At 37.1% G+C, this 24,056-nt stretch overlaps 1 protein-coding gene across 1 annotated transcript in view; it reads right to left on the bottom strand.

Moving 5' to 3' along the window:
- The window catches only part of UNC13C (unc-13 homolog C (C. elegans)), a 673,935-nt gene that overhangs the window by 317,475 nt on the left and 332,404 nt on the right, over positions 1-24,056 (bottom strand). The window contains exons 12-14 of the mRNA XM_010836764.1: positions 20,019-20,188; positions 17,205-17,320; positions 14,946-15,109 (exon numbers count right to left, since the gene is read on the bottom strand). Of these exons, the coding sequence (XP_010835066.1) occupies positions 14,946-15,109; positions 17,205-17,320; positions 20,019-20,188 (450 nt within the window). The remainder of the gene's footprint in view (positions 1-14,945; positions 15,110-17,204; positions 17,321-20,018; positions 20,189-24,056) is intronic.

Here is a 24,056-nt window from a genome sequence, read left to right as displayed (position 1 = left end):
TCAAAATACTATTGAGAAAATACTAGGAAATTGTTGTTTAGTTGCTAAATCATGTGCAACCCTTTTGCACATGTTGGATTTGCAACAGTTGGTTGCTGTTTCCTTCTCCAGGGGATCTTCCTGACCAGGGATTTCAAATAATAAATCTGGATTCAGCTCACTTGCTATTGTTTTGATGAAAATAAGACAATCATCTGACTCACCTGTCTTTTTATCAACAATTGTCCTTAATCACAGGCTTACTTGGTGACTCAGCAGTAAAGAATCTGCCTGTAATGCATGAGACCAGGGCTTGATCCCTGGTCCCAAAGATGCCCTGGAGGAGGAAATGGCAACCCATTCCAGCATTCTTGCCTGGGAAATCCATAGACAGAGGAGCCTGGTGGGCTATAGTCCATAGGGTCTCAGAGTCAGACATGACTGAGCATGGACAAGTAGCATAGCATAGTCCCTAATCACACCCATCTTATGGTTTCAAAGAGTGGGAAAGGCTTTTGATAGAAAAGATTGAAAAATCAATTATGAAAATTAGAGCAGAATGATTGGAAAGAAGCACCAAAATGCAGTGGTTCTTAGAGTCTTAGAAGAGATTTCAGAGAAGCAATATAAGACAAAAGGAACAGACAAAAGACAGACAAAAGGAAGTGTGTATTAGTCACTTAGTCATGTCCCACTCTGTGACCCTATGGACTGTAGTCTGCCAGGCTCCCCTAGCCATGGAATTCCCCAAGGATGAATACTGGTGTGGATTGCCATTTCCTTCTCCGGGGGATTTTCCCAACCCAGGGATTGAATCCAAGTCTCCTGCATTGTAGGCAGATTCTTTACCATCTGAGCTACTAGGGAAGATGAAAGGAAAGACTACCTATATTCCTAATGTTAGAAATACACTGAAATACACTAAAATAATATTCATGGGCTCCCAGCTGGTGCTAGTGGTAAAGAACCTTCCTGTCAGTCCAGGAGATGTAAGAGATGTGGGTTTGATTCCTGGGTTGGGAAGATTCCCTGGAGGAGGGCATGGCAACCCACTCCGGTATTTTTGCCTGGAGAATCTCATAGATAGAGAAGCCTGGTTGGCTACAGTCCATAGGGTTGCAAAGAGTCAAGACACAACTGAAGCAACTTAGCATGCACATAAAATAATACCTATCACATTTGCTCTTAAAAAATTCGGACTAGCATGCATTTCAATGATTTTATTCATCGTTACCAGTAATGAGGAGCTCAAACCTTTAAAGATCACTTCTCCTTTGGCCAAAAGCATCATAGCTTTTCATAAATAGTATGGATTGCTTGAGCTCAATTATGGACAGCTTGAGTACCAGGCCGGTGGGGAGGGACAGGAAAGTATGAAATGCATACAGTTTAGAGGAATGATGGAAGTTGAAGAGTAAGTAAGGATGACAGCCTCATGCTGCCTGCCTCTCAGCTTTATCCGAAACCTTTCCTCATCTGTGCCTGGAATGGTCTCTCCATGTGTACACACTTACAGCTCACAATCATGCCTTCATTATACTGTCTTATTATTAGGTAATTTATTCTTCCTCTTCTTCCTCACTGGGGATGAAGTGATATTCCATATTTCCACTGTCCTGTACAAGTCTTTGTACTTAGATGCTCAGACAGTGTCTATCACATAAATGAATTACATCTTCTGAAAAGTGGCTTCATGAGAAGCTGGACCTTAACTTCTTGCTTGCTGATATATTCTCAGTGCCTATAAAACTTTTGGCATATAACAGGCACTCAATAAATATTTTTTAAAGGAATCAATGATTCAATTAAGCAGCACTCTCTTTAGAAAGCAGGCTCATAGCTCAAACAGCTATAATGACTAGTAACTTTAAAGTAAAGTGTATCTCAACAGCTCTGGTCCAAATATGAATTAGATTAGGATGACCAGCACCAAAGTACAGGTTGTTTGTTAAGCATACTAAGGTTAAAAAAACAACCTAGTGCTTTTCTCTTATCGGTATTATAGAGGCATGACTATAATCTAATAGAATCTAAAATTCTGGGAGACATCATGGGCTTCATTTTAAAATAAATGAAAGGCTCAAATTAAACACTCAGTTAAAATGTATTTGTTGGACAAAAATCACCTCTAGATGACAATTTATTCCTTAATGCTTGACATGAAATTCTCTTAATTGTGTTCCGGGGTGAACAGTTGGTTGGTCTGCCAGAACATTATTAAAAACATATGTTTGAATAAATAGATGAAAAAAAATTCTAAAACTCCCCAAATGATGAAAACAGGTTTTATGTATAGCCTCATGCTAAACATGTGGAATAGCGTGCTCCTTTGAAAAAGGGAACAGACTCTCATTCTTACTGTCACAAATTGGAAAATTGCTTTTATGTTAGATGGATGGCTGCATTTACCATGTGGGAACAAATCCTCCAGGTCCTTGATCAATCACTTGTCCCAGTAGGAAAATTGTAATCCCTTTCCTCCTTCTCATGAACGCTCCAAAACAAAAGATAGACTTTTTTTGCAACAAATAGGTCTAATACACTGTGCCCTCATAGCTAATGTTCTGTGGTAAAAGGAAAGAGCATTTACAGTAAGCAGGAGGTACCTTGGAGGAATGGAAAATTCGGTATTAATGTTCAGGTTATTTACCAGCAAAATAGATTCAGGCTCCTTATTATGGTGAGAAATATGTAAGACGAAAATTTAATAATGTATAACCAGACTCTCTGACTTAATACATACTTCCTCTTTATTTATTTGTGCTCCAAATCCATCTTCAAAGAAATGGGAGTATGCTTGAAAGAAACCAAACAATCTCTAATAAAACAGTTAGATTATGAAGTTACCTGGGGATCTGACTAAACACAGAGGGGCTTTAAATAGCAAGAGAAATTGTGATTTGATTTTTTCTGAGCCAGTGGTGTCTAGGGAAGTACAGAGAATTAAGCAGTTTTATCCTTTCAAAACTGTATAAGTATCCTTACTATATAGAGAGGTCATATGTTTTTTCCTTGAAGCTGAATTTCTTAATTTTGTGTTTTTAAAAATAAGAGGGCATTTTATATTAACATATGGAATCTAGAAAGATGGTACTGATGATTTCGTATGCATGAGTTAATACACAATATTTGGCTTTCTCTTTGTGACTTACTTCACTGTGTATAATAGGCTCTAGGTACATCTACCTCATTAGAGCTGACTCAAATGTGTTCTTTTTTTTTTTTTTTAATATCTGAGTAATATGAGGACATTTTAAAGAGATGGCTCCCAAGTACATGAAAAAGTTGGTCCTGGCTTGAAAAACTGGCAAGAGGCTTTACATTTTTTTTTATATCTTAAAGGGACAGAGGAAAAAAAAATATAGTAAGTTTTCTAAAATAAATGCTCTGAGGAAAGGGAAGGCAGTGGTCTCTGAGGTTAGACTTTTCAGATTCTGTAAGAGCCAAGATGAGGGGGACACCCCAGGCCTAGAGGCATAAAGAAGCCTGTCTAAAGTTTTGTTAAGCCGAGGGAAATGTCAAGGTCATCTTGGTCAATGTTAAAAGAAACATTTAATAAATGAAAATATCAATATCAAATCAAATATGTAACCATCAGTAGATATAATGTGCCACATTTTGTTACTGTCAAAGTTCATTTGTCAATTTCTCCCACAAAAAGCAGGTATTCTTTTCCTTTATGTTTATCTACCTACAGTTCAGTTCAGTTGCTCAGTCATGTCCGACTCTTTGTGACTCCATGAATTGCAGCACGCCAGGCCTCCATGTCCATCACCAACTCCCGGAGTTCACTCAAACTCACATCCATCAAGTCGGTGATGCCATCCAGCCATCTCATCCTCTGTCATCCCCTTCTCCTCCTGCCCCTGATCCCTCCCAGCATCAGAGTCTTTTCCAACGATCTACTCTTCTCATGAGGTGGCCAAAGTACTGGAGTTTCAGCTTTAGCATCATTCCTTCCAAAGACATCCCAGGGCTGATCTCCTTTAGGATGGACTGGTTGGATCTCCTTGCAGTCCAGGGGACTCTCAAGAGTCTTCTCCAACACCACAGTTCAAAAGCATCAATTCTTTGGTGCTCAGCTTTCTTCACAGTCCAACTCTCACATCCATACATGACCACTGGAAAACTGTGGCCTTGACTAGACGGACCTTTGTTGGCAAAGTAATGTCTCTGCTTTTGAATATGTTATCTAGGTTGGTCATAACTTTCCTTCCAAGGAGTAAGTGTCTTTTAATTTCATGGCTGCAATCACCATCTGCAGTGATTTTGGAGCCCCAAAATATAAAGTCTGACACTGTTTCCACTGTTTCCCCATTTATTTCCCATGAAGTGATGGGACCAGATGCCATGATCTTCGTTTTCTGAATGTTGGGCTTTAAGCCAAAAGTTTCACTCTCTTATTTCATTTTCATCAAGAGGCTTTTTAGTTCCTCTTCAATTTCTGCCTTACTCTTGGTCTTTAGATGAGAAGTTAGCAATTGGTAAAGTCCACAGTCAAACCCAGCTGATGGCTTTTGTTTTTAAAATAGAGTTTTATTGGAGCACAGCCATGCCATTTTGTTTACTTAGTATCTGCACTGTTTCTGCACTAGGAATGCAAAATTGAGCAGCTGTCACAGATACTGTACGACACACAGAACTGAAAATATTTACTCTCTGGCCTTTCACACCCATACAAAAAAACTGCCAACGTCTGCTTCAGAGTATTTCCAATGTAAGCAGAGACTTTGTCACACTGTCTTTTAAATATGATAAGATCCAAACTGACCTGCAAGTCATTAGATACCAAAAAGGCATTCAAAAATATTTTTATTGTTTACTTAAAAAGGTAGTAGAAAAATAAAAGTGGTAAGTTGAAGGATGGATGATTCTTCTCCTTTAAACTATCATACATTTATGTTTTTTCTCTGTAGTAACATGATTGTGCTTCTCAGAATATCAGAAACACAGCAATGAAGAAATCAGCTCACAGAGATATATGGAATAAATTAAACTTGATACCTTTTTTTATTGGGATTCTTTCCAAAAGATTTTTCTATGTGTTTTTTTAAACATAGTTCTCTTGGCAGTGCAGTTCATTTACTTTAGACTATTAAATCATAGTTATATTTTAATTGAATTCAAATGTTACACTAGCTGCTCTGATGAGTTCTTATAGACACTGACATGGGCAGACTTCATTGTGGCTGTCCATTTGCAAAACAGGCTGCCTCAAAAGGAATAGCTCCTGGACACTGGACCAAGATGGTAGAGGAGCAGGACATGGTGCTCACCTTCTCCCACAAATACATTCAAAAAAAGTGAGAAAGGAATTGGGATGGGACCTGTGCCCCTCTGAAAGAGGGAAAGCTTCCACATCATGCGAAGTCCCCTCAGTGGTGGAAAGACTAGCCAGGAGAGAAGGGGCACTTCAGAGCCTTTGAAGAGAGCAGAACTAGTTATGGAGAGCATAGTGGAGAGATACTTGCACAGATGGTAGATGTCACTGCCCTGCACTCCCCAGCCTGAGATGCTCATCTGCTGGGATGGGTGCAGGCTGGCTGCTGAGGCTTGAGTCTTGGAGGTCAGACCCTAGAAGAAGACAGGGATTGGTTGTGTGGAGACAGCCTGAAGGGGCTAGGGTATGGTGTACCACAACCGAGGGAGTGGCATGCCAGAAGAAGCCAGAGCCCACCAGACAGGCAAGGCACCATTGTTCGGAGGTGCACAAACATAGGAGCTTCCTTTTCTGGGTGAGCACTCTTAGGTGGCAGGGCACCACCTGCATGAGCTCCAGGGTCAAGCACAGCCACCACTGGCATTTCAGACTCCAGAGGCAGGTACTGGTGCTGGGTTCCAACCACTCTCTCCACCTTCCCAGGAGTACATGCAGGCCATGAACCTGCCCACCCTCTATCAATGGGATAATGGCCAGCACACACTGAAGAGACAGCAAACATCCAAACCAAAACAGAACCCATGCCAAAAACAGTTAAATCCATACAAGCAAAACAGTAATCTTTCCACATATAAATTGTCATCCAAAACTACAGTAGATAATTGTTTCCCTTAAACTCACAGAGTAGGAGAAATATAAGCAAAATGAAGAAGTAGAAGAACCACTTCCAGTTAAAAGACCACGAGAATTCCTCTGAAGGGGCAAACAATGAAACAGACTTCTTCAACCTAATAGACACAGAGTTCAAAAAGCAAGTAATGAAAATACTGAAGGAATTAAGAAAGGTTATTGACAGAAATGCAGATTGCTATAAAAAAGTAACTAGAAACTATAAGGAGGAGCCAAGAAAAATTAGAAAATTCATTTGCCAAGATAAAAACTGAGCTAAAGGTAATGAATAGCAAAATGAATAATGCAGAAGAAAGAATAGTGATATGGAAGACAGAATAATGGAAATTAGTCAATCAAAGCAGAAGACAGAAAACCATATAAAAAATAAAATGAAAGCAATTTAAGAAATCAGTGGGCTAATATAAAGCATGCCAATTTATACATAATAGGGATTCCAGAAGAAGAAAGAGAAAAAGGAAGTAAAAGGTATTTGAAGTAATTAAGGTTGAAAACTTCCCAACCTAAAGAAGGAAACAAATATCCAGGTATAGAAAGCATAGAAAGTCCTAAACAAAATTAACCCAAACAAAATTAACCCAAATAACCCTTTATCAAACTGTATTATAAGAAAAATGGCAAAGTTAAAGATGAAAAGAGTATTCTAAAGGCAGCAAGAGAAAAACAGAGTGTTAATTAACAAGGGAACCCCCATAAGACTATCAGCTGATTTCTCTACAGAAACTCTGCAGGCTAGAAAGTGAAAGCGAAGTTGCTCAGTCGTGTCCGACTCTTTGAGACCCCATGGACTGTAGCCCACCAGGCTCCTCCATCCATGGGATTCTCCAGGCAAGAATACTGGAGTGGGTTGCCATTTCCTTCTCCAGGGAATCTTCCCAACCCAGGGATTGAACCCAGGTCTCTTGCATTACAGGCAGACGCTTTAACCTCTGAGCCACCAGGGAAGCAGGGATTGACAAAATATATTCAAAGTCTTGAAAGGAAAAAAATCTTCCACCTAGAATACTATACCCAGCACGATTATCACTTAGAATAGGAGAGAAAATAATTTCTCAGACAAGCAAAAACTAAGAGAATGCAGAAATACTATTAATAAACCTACCCTAAAAGAAATACTGAAAAGTCTTCTCTATGCAGAAAATTAGCAAGAAGATATAGGATGGAGGAATTTATAAATAGAAATTGAGTCACTGAAATTAGCCAATACTCAGATTTAAGGGAAAAAAAAAAAAAAGAAAACTATTGTGGAAACAAGGAACAGCAAAAGGATAAACATTAAGAAGTAAAAAAGAACATCAAAATCATAAAATGTGTAGAAGGAGAGAAATAAAATGAGAAAAAGTAGATTCTTTTTTCAGAATGTGTAAATTCTTTTTTTTTTAGAATGTGAGCCTGCTATATGACTATCAGTCTAAACCAAACAGTTATAGGGAGGGGCTGCATGCTTGTGCTCCATTGCATTTGACTCTTTGCAACCCATGTACAGTAGCCCACCAGACTCCTCTGTCCATGGGATTTTTCAGGCAAGAATACTGGAGTGGGTTGTCACTTCCTTCCTTCCTGGGTCAGGAAGATCATGCCCCCTATGTCTCCTGCATTTGGCAGTGGAGTCTCTACCATAGTGCCACCTGGTAGCCCAGGAAAGGGTTTGAACTCATGTCTCCTGCAGATTCTTCACTGTCTGAGCCACCAAGGAAGCTACAGGAAGGGGTTAACATACTTATAAAATAGGGCAACAGATCAAAACTACACAAAAGATTCAAAAACCAAAAATAAAAGAACAAAAGCATAAAGTAAAAGGAAATCACCAAACTACAAAAAGGAAAAGAAACAGAAAAGAAACACAGTCAACTGGAAATGGCAATAAATACAGATGTACCAATAATTATCTTAAATGTAAATGGACTGAAAGCTCCAATCAAAAGATACAAAGATATAGACTGGAGGAAAAAGAAAAGAAAATAACCAAGAGCATACAATATGCTACCTACAAGAGATGGACCTCAAGGCAAAGACATACATAGACTGAAAGTAAGAGGATGGAAAAAGATGTTTCATGCAAATAGAAATGACAAGAAAGCAGCCACTGCAACACTCATTTTAGACAAAATAGACTTTAAAACAAAGGCCATAAAAAAAGATAAAGGAGAACACTATATCGTGGATTAAAGGATCAATATAAGAAGATTTTACATTGTCAATATATTTACACCTAATATAGGAGGACTCAAATACATAAAACAAATACTAACTGACATAAAGGGAGAAACTGATGGAAATACAATAATAGTAGAAGACTTTTAACACCCCACTCACACCTATAGACAGATCTTCTAGGCAGAAAATCAATAAGGCAATGGAAATTTTAAGTGATACAACAGTTAGACTTGGCATTTTCAGGACATTACATCAAAAACAAAATAAAACAGAACATACACACTTTCCTACTGTACATAGAACATTCTCTAGGACTGACTGCATTACTAGGGCATAAAACTAACCTCAATAAATTTAAGAGTACAGACACTGTTTCAAGAATATTCTCTGACCACAATAGCATGAAACTAAAAATCAACCACAGGAAAAGAAATGAGAAAAAAAAAAAAGATTATGTGGAGACTAAAACAAATAGGAAAAGGAGTACGTCAAGGGTGTATATTGTCACCCTGCTTATTTACCTTACGTGCAGAGTACATCATGAGAAACACTGGGCTGGAAGAAGCACAAGCTGGAATCAAGATTGCCAGGAGAAATATCAATAACCTCAGATACGCAGATGACACCACCCTTATGGCAGAAAGTGAAGAGGAACTAAAAAGCCTCTTGATGAAAGTGAAAGAGGAAAGTGAAAAAGTTGGCTTAAAGCTCAACATTCAGAAAACTAAGATCATGGCATCTGGTCCCATCACTTCATGGGAAATAGATGGAGAAACAGTGGAAACAGTATCAGACTTTATTTTTTTGGGCTCCAAAATCACTGCAGATGGTGACTGCAGCCATGAAATTAAAAGATGCTTACTCCTTGGAAGGAAAGTTATGACCAACCTAGATAGCATATTCAAAAGCAGAGACATTACTTTGCCAACAAAGGTCCGTCTAGTCAAGGCTACGGTTTTCCAGTGGTCATGTATGGATGTGAGAGTTGGACTGTGAAGAAAGCTGAGTGCTGGCGAATTGATGCTTTTGAACTGTGGTGTTGGAGAAGACTCTTGAGAGTCCCTTGGACTGCAAGGAGATCCAACCAGTCCATTCTAAAGGAGATCAGTCCTGGGTGTTCTTTGGAAGGAATGATGCTAAAACTGAAACTCCAGTACTTTGGCCACCTCATGCGAAGAGTTGACTCACTGGAAAAGACTCTGATGCTGGGAGGGATTGGGGGCAGGAGGAGAAGGAGATGACAAAGGATGAGATGGCTGGATGGCATCACCGACTCGATGGACGTGAGTTTGAATGAACTCTGGGAGTTGGTGATGGACAGGGAGGCCTGGTGTCCTAGTGTGCTACGATTCATGGGGTCGAGCGAATGAACTGAACTGAACTGAACTGAAACAATGTGCTGCTGAAAAACCAATGGGTCAATGAGGAAATAAAAGAGGAAATTAAAAAATACCTTGAGACAGATGACAATGAAAATTCAACCGTGCAAAATCCAGGATGCAGCAAAAGCAGAACTTACATGGAAGTCCATAGCAATAGAGGCCTTCCTCAAAAAAACAAGAAAAATCTCAAATAAACAACCTAACCTACCTACATACCACCTAAAAGAATTAGAAAAAGAAGAACAAATAAAACCTAAAGTCAGCAGAAGAAAGGAAATAATCAGGGAGGAAATAAATAAAATATAGAGATTAAAAAAAAAAAAAAGAAAAAAATCAATAAAACCAAGAGCTGCTTCTTAGAAACAATAAACAAAATTAACAAACCTCTGGCCAGGCTCACCAGGAAGGCAAGAGAGAGAATCCAAATAAAGAAAGAAACAAAAAAGAAGAAAACTCAATCAATACTGAAGAAATACAAAATATCCTAAGAGAATACTATGAACAATTATATGCAAACAAATCTGACAACCTAGAAGAAATGGACAACTTTCAAGAAACATACAGCTCACCAAAACTGAACCAAAAGAAACAGATCATCTGAACAGACCAATCATTAAAAATAAAATAGAATCTGTAAAAACAAAAAAACTTTCTACAAACAAAAGTCCAGGACCAGATGGCTTATGAGAATTCTACCGAGTATACAAAGAACTTATACTGATCCTTCGAAACCTCTTACAAAATGTTGAAAAGAAGGGAATACTCTCAAAGAATCCTATGAAGCCCCCCATCATGCTGATCCCAAAACCAGACAAAGATACCACCAAAAAATAAAATTCCAGGCCAATATCTCTGATGACTATATACATGAAAATTGTCAAAACAAAAACAAATCAGCAAACCAAATTCAACACACAAAAAAGATCATACACCATGACTATCCCAGGTTCACAAGAATGAGTCAACATGTACACATCAATGTAATATATCACATTAAAAAGCAAAAGTCAAAACCCACATGATCATCTCAATAGATACAGAAAAAATAGTGACAAAATTCAGCATCCATTCATGATAAAAACTCTTACCAAAGTGGGTATAGAGGGAACATATCTCAACATAATAAAAGCCATTTATGACAAACCCACAGCCAATATAACACTCAATAGTGAAAAGTTGAAAACCTTCATGCTAAAATCTGGAACAGGCCAAGGATACCCACACTCACCTCTTCTATTCAACATAATATTGAAAGCTCTAGTCACATATATCAGACAAGAAACATAAATAAAATGTAACCAGACTGCAAGGGAAGAGGTAAAATTGTCACTGTATTCAGATAACATGACACTATATACAGAAAACCCAAGGACTGCACACAACTACCAGATCTAATAAATGAATTCCAGAGTAGTACTACACAAGATAAACATTCAGAAATCAGTTGCACTTCTTTACACTAACAAGGAAATATGAGAAAGGGAATGTAAAAAAAAAAAGCCTTTGAAAATTGCACCCAAAAAAAAAATACCTAGGAATAAACATGACCATGGAGGTGAAAGACTTATAAACTGAGAACATTAAAACATTATTAAAGGGGGAAAAAAAGAGGATTCAAAGAAATGGAAATATATCCCTTGCTCTTGGATTGAAATAATTAATACTGTTAAAATGGCAATACCACCCAAAGCAATCTACAGATTAATGCCATCACTATCAAAATACCCATGATATTTTTCACAGAACTGGAATAAATTACTCAAAAATGTATATGGAAGTATAAGAGACCCAGAATTTCCAAAGCAATCCTAATTAAAAAATAAAAAAAAAGAAGGAGGCATAACTCTTCTAGACTTCAGACAGTGCTACTAAGCCACAGTAATCAAATCAAAACAGTTTGGTATTAGTACAAAAACAGGCATATGGATCAATGGGAAAAAAGCCCAGAAATAAATAAACCCACACATGTGTTCAATTTATTTTCAACAAAGGACCAAAAAATATAAAATGGGAAAAAGACAGTCTCTACATCAAGTGGTGCTGGGGAAGTTGAACAGCTGCATGTAAATCAATGAAGTTAGAACACACCCTCCCACCATGCTCAAAAATAAACTCAAAATGGCTTATAGGCAACAGAAGACATGACACCAAAAAACTCCTAGAAGAGAGCACATGCAAAACATTCTCTGTCATAAATTGTACCATGTTTTCTTGGGTCAGTCTCCCAAGGCAATAGCAATAAAAACAAAAATAAATGAATGGGACCTAATTAAACTTACAAGCTTTCATGCGGCAAAGGAGATCATACAAAAACATGAAAAGACAACCTACGGAATGGGAGAAAATATTTGCAAATGATGCAAGCAACAAGGGCTTAATCTACAAAATATACAACTGATACTGTACATAGCTCATACAACATAACAAAAAAGAAAACCCAATGGAAAAATGGGCAAAAGACCTTAATAGACATTTCTCCAAAGAAGACATACAAATAGCTATTAGGCACATGAAAAGATGCTCAAAATTACTAATTATTAGAGAAATGAAAATCGAAACTATAATGAAGTACCACTTCACACCATTCAGAATGGCCATCATTAAGATTTACAGATAACAAATGTTGGAGAGAACATGAAGAAAAGGGAACCCACCTACACTGTTGGTGGGCATATACGTTGGTACAGTCTCTCTAAGAAACAGTATAGAGGTTCTTCAGAAAATTAAAGTTATAAATTACCATATGATCCAGCAGTTCTACACCCAGACATACACCCAGACATACACCCAGACAAAACTACAATTCACAAAGGATCCCTATGTTTATAGCAGTAATATTTACAATAGCTAAGACATGAAAACAACTTAAATGTCCATCAACAGAAGAATGGATAAAGAATATGTGGTACATATATACAATGGAATACTAAAAAAGAATGAAATAATGCCATTTGCAGCAACACAGATGCAACTAGAGATGATCATCCTAAGTGAAGGCACAAAGAAAAAGACAAATACCATATGATATCACTTACATTTTGAGTCTAAAATATGGCACACATGAACCTATCTACCAAACAGAAACACACTCTCATAGAGAACAGACTTGTAATTACCAAAGGAGAGACGGAGAGGGATGAGCTGGGAATTTGGGTTAGTAGAAATAAACTATTATAGTTAGAATGGATAAACAACAAGATCCTACTGTGTAGCACAGGGAACTATATCCAATCTTTTTGGATAAACCATACTGGAAAAGAATATTTTTAAAATGTTTACATGTGTATTATTGACTGGATGAAAAAAAAAAGCTTTGCCAGAGAGTAAAAATTAGCATAACATTGTAAATCAACTATACTTCAAATAAAAAAGAATTGAGTTCCCTATCACTGCAGGTGAGCAAACAAAGAGATGATGACAACCAGTAAGGGATGCAAAAAGAGTTTCCTGATTCAGAGAGAGATTCAACCGGTTGGCCCCTAAGTACTTTTCACGCCTAAAAATCTATAAGCTTTTGAAATTTAGCACTAGGACATTCTGTAAACTGAAAAAGCATACACTATCAGAAAGTTTTAAAAAATCATTCTTATATGATGGTCTAGAAATATGACTGTTCATTAAATTCTATGAGCAATAAACCTTGAAGATTTAATATGAAAGAACAGTCCTTTTATATATGTATGTGAGTGTGTGTGTACAGACATATATATATACATACAGACTTATGCGCATGCTAAGTCACTTCAGTCATGTCTGACTCTTTGCGACCCAGTGGACTGAGCCCATCCAGGCCCTCTGTCCACAGAATTCTCCAGGCAAGAATACTGGAGCGGTTTCTGTGCCTTCCTCCAGGGGATCTTCCCGACCCAGGAAATGAACCCATGTCTCCTGCGACTCCTGCAGGATATTTACTGAAGCCCTATGAATGCATATGTGTGTGTATATATATATATATACACACACACACATATATACATATATATACACACATACATACACACATATATGTACATATACACACACACATATATACACATATATGTATGTACATATATATACACACACATATATACATATATACATATATATATATATATATATATACACACACATACATATATATGGAGAAGGCAATGGCACCCCACTCCAGTACTCTGGCCTGGAGAGTCCCATGGATGGAGGAGCCTGGTGGGCTGCAGTCCATGGGGTCGCTAGGAGTCGGACACGACTGAGCAACTTCGCTTTCACTTTTCACTTTCATGCATTGGAGAAGGAAATGGCAACCCACTCCAGTGTTCTTGCCTGGAGAATCTCAGGGACGGGGGAGCCTGGTGGCTGCCGTCTATGGGGTCGCACACAGTTGGACACAACTGAAGTGACTTAGCATACATATATATATCCTGCATTACGGGATATTTACCGAAGCCCTACGTATACATATATATATATACATATATATACACACACACATATATACATATATACACACATATATACATATATACACATATATATACACACACACATACACACACATATATATATATGTATACATAGGGCTTCGGTAAATATCCCATAATGCAGGAGTCACAGGAGACATGGGTTCATTTCCTGGATTGGGAAGATATTATATATGGTTTATATCTGAACAAAATGCACTTATAAACTCAGACTAGGTTTCAAAAGATTAACTCTAGACAAGCAATAATTCAATTTTAAATTGTTACTGAAACACATTAAAGGATGTGTGCCTGTATGGATCACTTTTAAAGGACCTTATTTACTGTAGTGTTTGGGTTAACAAAATTAGCAGAAACAAAATAAATATAGGGAAGAAGGATACAGTCTAAAGTTAGGGTTAAGACACCATAATGACTCTAGAAGTGTTGGTGATGTTAAACAGCTTTGTAACCTCGGACAACACATTTTAATCATCAGGCTCTAGTTTTCTCAAATATCAAATAAGGCTATGGTTCTCAAACTTTAGAGTACATGAGAACCACTTGGTGGGCATATTAAAATCTTCAGAGTTTCTGATTCAGAAGATATGAAGTAGGGTAGAAAATTTACATTTCTAAGTTCCCAGATGCTGCTAATTTAGTCAAGGAACAGCACATGGGAAGCTGCTAATTTAGTCAAGGAACAGCACATGGGAATGGAATAAGAATTGAGAAGATGATGGTAGTTACCAATCCTTAATACTTCATAGCTGCAACAGAGAGGGTAGCCAGCATCTAATAAACTACATCCAAACTGTAATTATCTATAAAATTAAAAATTCATTTGATTTGAAGAAAGAGTTCCCCTTTGGATTTCAACAGAGATTTTTGAACATGCAAAGATTCTGTAGTACTTACGTCATAGCTTGATAAATGGATTCAATCCCATAACGCATGGCAAATTCATCGACTATTTCTTGAGAGGCGTCATCAAAGAAAACTTTCCAGGCTTCATCCCCTTTGACCTCTGGGATTTTCACTCCACCGTTAGCTTTCACTTCAGTCAAGTAATGGAACAAATTCTAAAAGTAAGTGTTTTTCAAATGTTCAGTTTCCTCAAACTAGGCCTGACATATTTAACTAACTTTCAGTAAATTATATTATAATTGCATCTAATGTTTCATCAGAACCTATAAACAATAGCAATATCTCAAATTTTCATTTTACTGAATCTCATTTTAATGCAAATTCTGATTTTATTTCAGTCTAGGTCTATACAGAATCAATGATTTAAATGTTTCAGATATAGTGTATCATTTTAGAAGGAAGTAAATGGTTTTGCCAGTAAATATTTCTACATGCTAGCACAGATTTTGCATTCATGGGCTGTGAGTAAATTAAAAAGCTCTGGATGAATAATGTGTTTTGACTATGTTAATACAAAATCTAGATATGCAAATAAAACTAAAGCACTTCGGCTGCAAAATGGTACAAGTCATGACAATGAATTCAGGCTGAAAATAAATATTTTTACAATTTTGTAATGAAAAAAAATTACTACATACAATTCCTTTTTGCTTCTAAGAAGTTTAGCAACTGCTGCAGCATGGGTTATTTAAGGACCCTTTCTGAACTGGATTTCAGTTCTTTTGGGTTCTTGGACCCACAGAAAAGACTCTGAAAAGCAAAGCATGATGCTATTCCTGTCATTCCAAATCTCTGCCCACATTTTATGGCCAGAGTTGGCTCCCTATCCTGCCAGTTCAAGAGATTTATTGCTATTGGTCTAAAAACTGAACCACTTTTCTTTTTTTTCATAATTTTATTTTTAATTAAAGGATGTTTACTTTACAATATCGTGTTGCTTTCTGTCATACATCAAATGAATCAGCCATAGGTATACAAATAGCCCCTCCCTCTTGAGCTTCCCTCCACCGCCCACCCCATCCCACTCCCCTAGGTTGTCACAGAGCACTGCTCACTGTTTGGTGAACAACCTTCCTTAATGGATTATCACTGGTTAGTCTGTACTCAGGAGATTAAGTCTTGGTTCTATCTCTAATTACTGTGCAATGTGTAAATGACTTAAAAACTGTTCCTTGTTTCCTTCTTTAGTGAAAGGGAGATGCAAATAATTACATATACATTTTCATAGATATACTTAGGAAAAATCATGTGCAAACAGCAATGATTCTCCCAGCTATCTGTTTCTTAGGAAGGTACTTTGTCCGTACCTCTTTGAACAGGGGGAAAGGTATAGTCCTCAGCTTCACCACATATTTTTTGATACATGGGATGTGTCGTTTGCATCATGGAAAAGCTCTGGTGACATGTCAAACTAGGCTTTCAGTTGCAAAGCATCCGGTAGAAGCCCAAGATTACTTGTCTGTGCATGGACACTGAGGCACAAAAGGGAAGTCGTGCATGTGCCCTTTTGATTCAGTCTGAGTGGTCTCTACTTCTTTCTAAGCCAACCAAGCTCCTCTTTTTGCGTAGTATATTCTCTACTATTCATGGGTGCAAACCTACATTCTGATACTTGCTACCCAGATATGTTTCTGGAAAAGGTAGTTAAAATGGAGGAGGGTTCAGAATGTATGAAGTCCTCTGTTATACTCAGAAAGAGAGAGACAAATTTACTGTTAATTACATTGGCTCCCCAAAGACATTTCTACAACATCAGATTTTTCATATTTAATAGACAATAGTCCTAATTAAATCTTCAACAAAACCTGAGCACTAACTCAGAGTTCTCAAAAATTAGCATGATTTGGATCTTCTCCTCCATTATTAAAGTATTGATACTATAGATTTAATGTTTCCAAAATATCATGACTTATTTCTTCAATGAATGCTTTCTAACAGTCTTCTTCCTCCCTGAAAGGATGATAATTTGCTCTACTTGTTCATTATCGTCTCATTGCCTTGTTTATTAAAACTTGCCTCATATGCTTGTTCTAAACCTCAGTCTAAGACAACCAGCCCTCTCCTCAGGGGGCAATATGAAGGCTATGTGATACCCTAACACATCACTTGCTATTGTAAAGAATAAGAACTTAAGGGACAATTTCACAAACCTAATTCAATTCTATTTTTAAAACAAATATTTTGTTGCATTATCTCTAATCAATGCAATTTTTTCTAGGTCTTATTATTAATATAATTCAAGTTACTTACCTCATGTAGACATGTATATTGTATATGATATGGAGCAACTTTCTCCTCTCCTTTTATTTCCACATTAATTTTCAGTCGAATGGCCCCAGACACAGCTGATTTATCTGTCCGTTTCTCTGATAAAGCAGAAAGTAATTGGTCAGTAACTTTTGACAATATCATTTTTCTTATACAAGATCTCAAAAGCTTAAAAAAAGGCTTATATTGCTAAAAGTCATTTTTTAAGATCAGGTTTGATTAACAATAATGATTCTGCTAAATACAATTTAAAGTAATGCACCTATATGTCACTGAGATTGTCAAAATGTGGTATCAAATAAAAAAGCTTAATCAGACGATTCTACCATTCTGATACAAATTTCCATGTACTAGATCAGTTAAGATGATAAAAATTAATTATTTGGGCAATTAAAAGCAAAATAACTAAAAGATAAAATTAATCAGGAGAGTACTTTATCAAAAAGTCCCATTCTTTCTGTCCTTGAAAAAAATGAGTCAAAGCTCTAACAAAAACATCCGTTAATAGTTTTCTGTCAGTGATTCATGAAGACCTATGGTCTACAACCTGTGTTTACTTATGAGTGTTAGATTCCTTCTTTGTTTGAATGGAGTCAATATGTAGTCAATTCAAATAATGTGTGTGTAATATATGTGTATATAGGCGTCTAATATGAACTTAGGGATAGCTTTGGGAGAAAGATTAACATAGCCACAAAATTTCTAGGGGGAATGTAGGTAGGGGACCTAAGACTGATCCCTGCTTCCCTGATGAAACACATGAAGAAGCAAGCTGATCCATCTGAAAAACCAAAGATGAAAAGGGAGAGCCACACCAAGTCAGCAGTGAAGACTTCTTTAATTGCCCCTCTTTCTAAGCATTACTATATTTCTAGCCAAATAAGATACAGTTAAATCATGAAGTCTACTTTCCTCTTGTGGAATGTCTGCTGATTTTTCATGGTTAACAGTTAATAGTCACTGTGTTGCTGAGAGTCTTCTCTTAATGCTGGGATTATGAGAGTTTCTCCTACTGGCTAGGAGAGAGTTGATTCTCAACAAATGCTTAAGTTGTCTGCTGCAGCCAAGAGAAAGTCAGGTCTTCAGACCTCTTTGTCACAGACCTTTCCCCAGGACCACAGGGAACATTTTAAGTACCATCTTCACAATGGATTCATGGGACACAGGCTCTGCTTGGATACCCAGAACTTTTGGCTGACTCCTTCTCTGCATGGTGAAATGAATTCTGAGTGTTGAGGAAGGAGTAACACTGTACAAATAATGAAAATAAGTTCCTAATGGGGATTGAACCCATTGTGGATTTTATACAAAGCTAAAACCTGTTTTCCCTCTAAAGGTTAAGCATCAGTAATGACTGCACAAAAGTGTGAAATGAGGATGAGCAGGCACAGGCATCCATGGTGGGCTGCACTGTATTTTTCTCTCCATACACTGAAGGACAGTTTCTGCAGTAGAGCTGGGTGGCTGATTTTATTAGAAGCATACTCAAATTCTTTTGCAAACTGACTATACCCTTGTACATTTTGTCCAAAGAATAATTTGAGGAATTTCTCTTCTGAATTGCAACTCAATTCAACAACATGCTAATTTATCACAGGAAAACAAAAGTGTATGTATAGTCAATTAAATTGCTCTTTAATTAAAACACAACTTGTGAGAATTGTGCAGTTAATGGTCTGAAATTTACCCTTTCCTAACATCTCTGTTTTCACGTATAAAGTTATTTAATAGTATAAACAAGATACAGGAGGCTTATCATTATAAGTGAAGCAAAAACTCTATGCCAATAATGGAGAAGCATTAGTTTTAAGGGAGATTTCTTCAAAATAAAATATTTTTGATAATGTGGTTTTAGTCTAGTTGGAATCATTTGTGTTCAGTTATATATCTCTCCTTAATTCAGATGGCCATTAATTCCGTAACCTCATTCCTTTACTTTGCAAAATGCTGTATTATCTGAAGTACGCAGGTTCTAAAAAGTGAAAAGCACTCTTTAATTTGCTAAAATAAGTAGGTATCCTAAAATCAAACATTTCATAATCTTGGAAGTATGTAAACTTTTCTTAGATTCACCACCATATCTTAAAAATGTAATTAAAACATTTCCAATAATATGATAAGTATATTTTTAGATTATGTCCTTTACAGAAAATGAGGTGATCCATATCTTTTTAATGTTATTTAAGTCAGCACTAAGGATTCTAGGTTATTATTCAATTGTGGGAAAAGTCAAATTAAAACTTATCTTTAATTCTTGGTACAATAATAAAATTCCATTTTAAAATTATACCAATTAAACAGTCTCATATCTTCATCATCAGAACAAGCATATGGGTAACCAGCTTTGCATTACTAAAGCCTACGCTTACATCATCTTTGAAAGATATCTAAAATACACTTTTTGTTTATTGCCAAAATTCATTAAGGGACTAAAAGGAAATAAATAAGTCAGACATTATTAAGTCACAGGTTGTTTGTTTTCTATACATTTGGCAAAGTTTTTTGAAGCTATACTTTATGAATTAAAAATTCAGAATGGAATAATATTTTTCTCCTAAAAGACACCCACTTGACTCCTTGAAAGAATTTTTTTCATCTCAAATTTGCCAGTATCTTTCAATAATATTGAGTTTAAATAATTATCATCTTATTTCCTAATGAAACTTACCTGCCTAAAGGCCAAGTAAATGTTCTAGAAAAACATTAGTTACTTTTACCAACATGGGAATATAATACCTGTCACAGATATTCTGGAATTTTATTTAACATGTTTCAAGTAGACATAAAGATAGTCACCTAAATTGTACCAGACATCCATTTCTCCACTCAGGGTCCTCACTTCTACAATTGTTTGTCCCAGAAAATCATCTGACTCCTTTTTGAAATGTTGCTTCACTCTGGATTTGATGTCATCATCTTCATCCCACACTCTGACTTTGATTCGATCTGTGGAGTTATGGCACTCACTGAAAATAGATGTGGACAAGTTAATAACCATTGCTAACTTCTCTAAATGTCATTTGATGTTAGCAATTTGTTTTAAATCTTATCTAATCCAGAAAGGCGTACCACATTGCATAGTAAATAAGATTTCCCATGGACCATTCCATCCATGGGATGTTGCAGGTATCAGAGATATTTAAAAACGGCTGCAATTGTTAAGTAATGTTAATAAGAGAAAATCCTGCCCCATTCCATGTCTTTTAATTGAAATACATATAACTGAATATGGGTCAGAAATCTGTGGGGTGCTTTGTCTATGATATATTTCCTATTTGCAACAGTTATCTATGGCAACATGTCCATGCTCAGAAAATTATGTATCATGAGTGAAAGTGAAAGTGAAGTCGCTCAGGCATGTCAGTCTCTCTGTGACCCCATGGGCTGTAGCCTATCAGGCTTCTCCATCCATGGGATTTTCCAGGCAAGAGTACCGGAGTGGTTTGCCATTTCCTTCTCCAGGGGATCTTTCCGACCCAGGGATCAAACCTAGGTTTCCCACATTGCAGGCAGATGCTTTTACCCTCTGAGCCACCAGGGAAGCCATGTATCATAAAGCTAATTTAATTGCAATGGGTGTTGAGAAAGTGGACATTACATAGTCTGCCTAATAAGTTAAAAATCTCAGTTAAGCATATAAGACATTGTTAAATCAAGTCATGACATATGGATGCCCAACATCTCTAAAAATTCTTCTATTTTGGCTATATTTCTCCTTATGTTCCTCATTTTCTCTAAACTTAAGCTTGATAAATCTTATGGTCCAGATGTTTAACCTGCATTCAATCAATACCTGAACTCAAATTGAGGAAAGTGAGGCAGTGGTTGTATTGTGTGGTGCTTAATTCTTTTGGCAACAGGGGTGGTGGTCTTTAGCAGTTTGTCATAGAGTCTCTGGTATTCAGTACTGAGGGACAAATAATTGATCAATAGTGGCAAATGTGTGTGTATGTGTTTTTTTTTTTTTTGCAAAGAAGCCTCATGATATAATTGGACATTGCTTTTGCACAGTTGATTTAGAGGCTGGCCTCTGGCCTCTCTAAAAATTCGTGAGTCTATGAAATAATTTTTTTTTCTGCATAAACTAGAGTGAGCTCTGTTGGCTGCAATGAACAATAATGATTAATGTAATAGCTTTTAAAGAAAGAAGAGAGCTACAATAATAGAACTTAAAATGTGGAATTGACTTTGTAGAGGAGATGATGAGGGCAAGCATTAATTACCTCAGGCTTCAAAGCCACTGAATTTTGGAGTGCAACAGCGAAACAGCTGGTCAAACTGTTGCTTGCTATACTTTGGAATCATGACCACATACCAACTCAAGCTTTTTTATTAGTGTGAATGGTATGAGTAAAATTCAGAATATTGGAATATGCTCATTAAGTCTTGCTGCTTTCAAAAATGTACTGTGGTAGATAGAGATGCACTCAAACTATAGCTTGACTGCTCTAAGCAGAGATGCAAGGGAACACAGCTATTCCAAAAGAGGTCACTCTGCTTGTGTCCCACACAACTGAGAATATCACAATTTGGAACTACACAGGGTTGAGGACTGCCAGCTGCTTCTGTATACAAAATGTATGCATACAAGCAGAGGTTTCTGAGTGGAACTTCAAAAATAGATAAAACTGTTACCCCAGGGTATTTCAAACACCTTTCTTTAGGAAGTCTCTAAGTGACAACGAAAGGGAACTTAATGGCAAACATCAGATTAATGGTGCTGCACCCTGGCATACAGTGTTATAGGTGTAGAGGCAGCAGCCATTAGGTTAAGAGAAAGGAATTGGTCAGAACAAAGGAGCCAGTGATAATGAGGTAAATTTTCCAGGGGTATGTGGTTACTTAAAAATTGTCTTGAAGCTCACCTCCTGGAAGTCTGATAAAACTTCCCGGGTATGATATTTTTAAATGTGCCCCGGGGTTGCTACAGGCTTTATTTAAAGTAATTTCTGGGTCCTTGAACTCACAGCAGTAGAAAGTGGACTTCATGTAGAACCTCTTCCCAGCTACTGCTACTGCTGCTGCTAAGTCACTTCAGTCGTGTCCGACTCTGTGCGACCCCATAGATGGCAGCCCACCAAGCTCCCTCGTCCCTGGGATTCTCCAGGCAAGAACACTGGAGTGGGTTACCATTTCCTTCTCCAATGCATGAAAGTGAAAAGTGAAAGTGAAGTTGCTCAGTCGTATCCGACTCTTAGCGACCCCATGGACGGCAGCCTACCAGGCTCCTCCATCCATGGGACTCTCCGGGCAAGATTACTGGAGTGGGGTGCCAGCTAGGAAGACCATAAACCTGGCTTTCCTAGGATGGTCCCAATTTATGGTTTCGTAGATACACAATGCCTTTTAATTCTTTTTAGAGCCCTCTTTCATTTACTTTCATTTTACACAGCTTCTGCATATAATGCAGGCATTGGCCCATTGGTCAAGCAAGGCCCCCCCAGATGTAGAACCAAGGACTTGGAGAAAATATGTAAAAGAAATTCACCAAGAAGTGCTAAGGCCTGCCAGATTGGCTAGCCAAGTAACGACTTCTGTTGCTAGTATCAGAAGTCCTGAATAACCTGCTAAGCAAGACTCTATATTTGCTATGTACCACTGACAGTCATATGCTTCCTTCTTCCCTGTTACTGAATGAGACTTTTTTATTTTGTTTGTTTAGGATAAACTGCTTTTATCCTAATTTCTTTTCTCTTTACACTAATACACTGGGGATGTTCGAAGAAGATGATTTATTTTTAATTTATAGACTTAGGAATGACAAAGAACCAAACCTGGAGGTGATAAAGAGATTACCCAAAGATCCTAGACTTCATACTTAACCCAGTAACTGGATATAATTTGGGGACCACCTACCTTGGAAGACAGAGGATGGGTTCATTATGTTTAAAGTACATACAGAGATGGAAATTCCATGAATAAATATTGAATGCTCAAAGAGATGGAAGGTGACAGATACCATAAGTTCACTCAGCCAATAATTTTTCAAGCGCTCCTTGCCTTTCCTACTTCTGTGCAATATCCTAGTCTCCCTTGAAACTAGAGATGACCACTTGACATCATTCTACAATGAGATATAAGCAAAAGTCTTCTGGCTCTGGCTCTTCTATGTTCTTCTTTTATTCCTCTGGAACATGGATGTAGAACATCTTCCACAGAAGATGATAAATGAGGAACATAGATTAAGCTTTTCACTTTGAAGGGATAACAGAGTTACCACTGTTGTTGTTTGGTTGCTCAGTTGTGTCTGACTCTTTGCAACCCCGTGGACTGTAGCCCACCAGGCTCCTCTGTCCATGAGATATCTCAGGCAATGCTGGGGAGGGTTGCTATTTCCTTCTCCATACTAGCCCTCAAATGCCTATACCTGGAATTCTTATTGAATGAAATCTCTTTTTGACTAAGCTACAATCATGGCTTAATAAGAAGTTTAATAAAATTCTAACTGAATCAGTGGGAAAATAATTTAAAAATCTACCAAGTTCATTTTGTCTGATTATATACAAAACGGTTTAAAATGTTTAATTTGTTAACTCTTACTATTTTTATACTTGCTGTGTTTTATGTCATTCCTTAACTATTTGGCATGTGTTTCACAAACTTTGACTTTTATGAAAATTCAAAGGTTTATTATTTAGATGGGAAACTGTATGCTCATTTAGGAAAATGTGACAGAAAGATTTTTTACACACAAGAGAAAAATCTATCACATATAACTCCCAATAAATCTTACTCTATTAGATCATTTCCACCTTGATTAATTAGCTGACAAAGATTCCTGTTTTAGTTCAACAGCTTGTGATTTGCCTTTCCTATAAGAGGAGAATAAGATAT

The sequence above is a fragment of the Bison bison genome, unplaced genomic scaffold (genome assembly GCF_000754665.1).
Source record: "Bison bison bison isolate TAMUID 2011002044 unplaced genomic scaffold, Bison_UMD1.0 scf7180017864066, whole genome shotgun sequence".
In the NCBI taxonomy this organism is placed as follows: Eukaryota; Metazoa; Chordata; class Mammalia; order Artiodactyla; family Bovidae; genus Bison; species Bison bison.
This window is presented reverse-complemented; position numbering and strand designations above follow the sequence as displayed.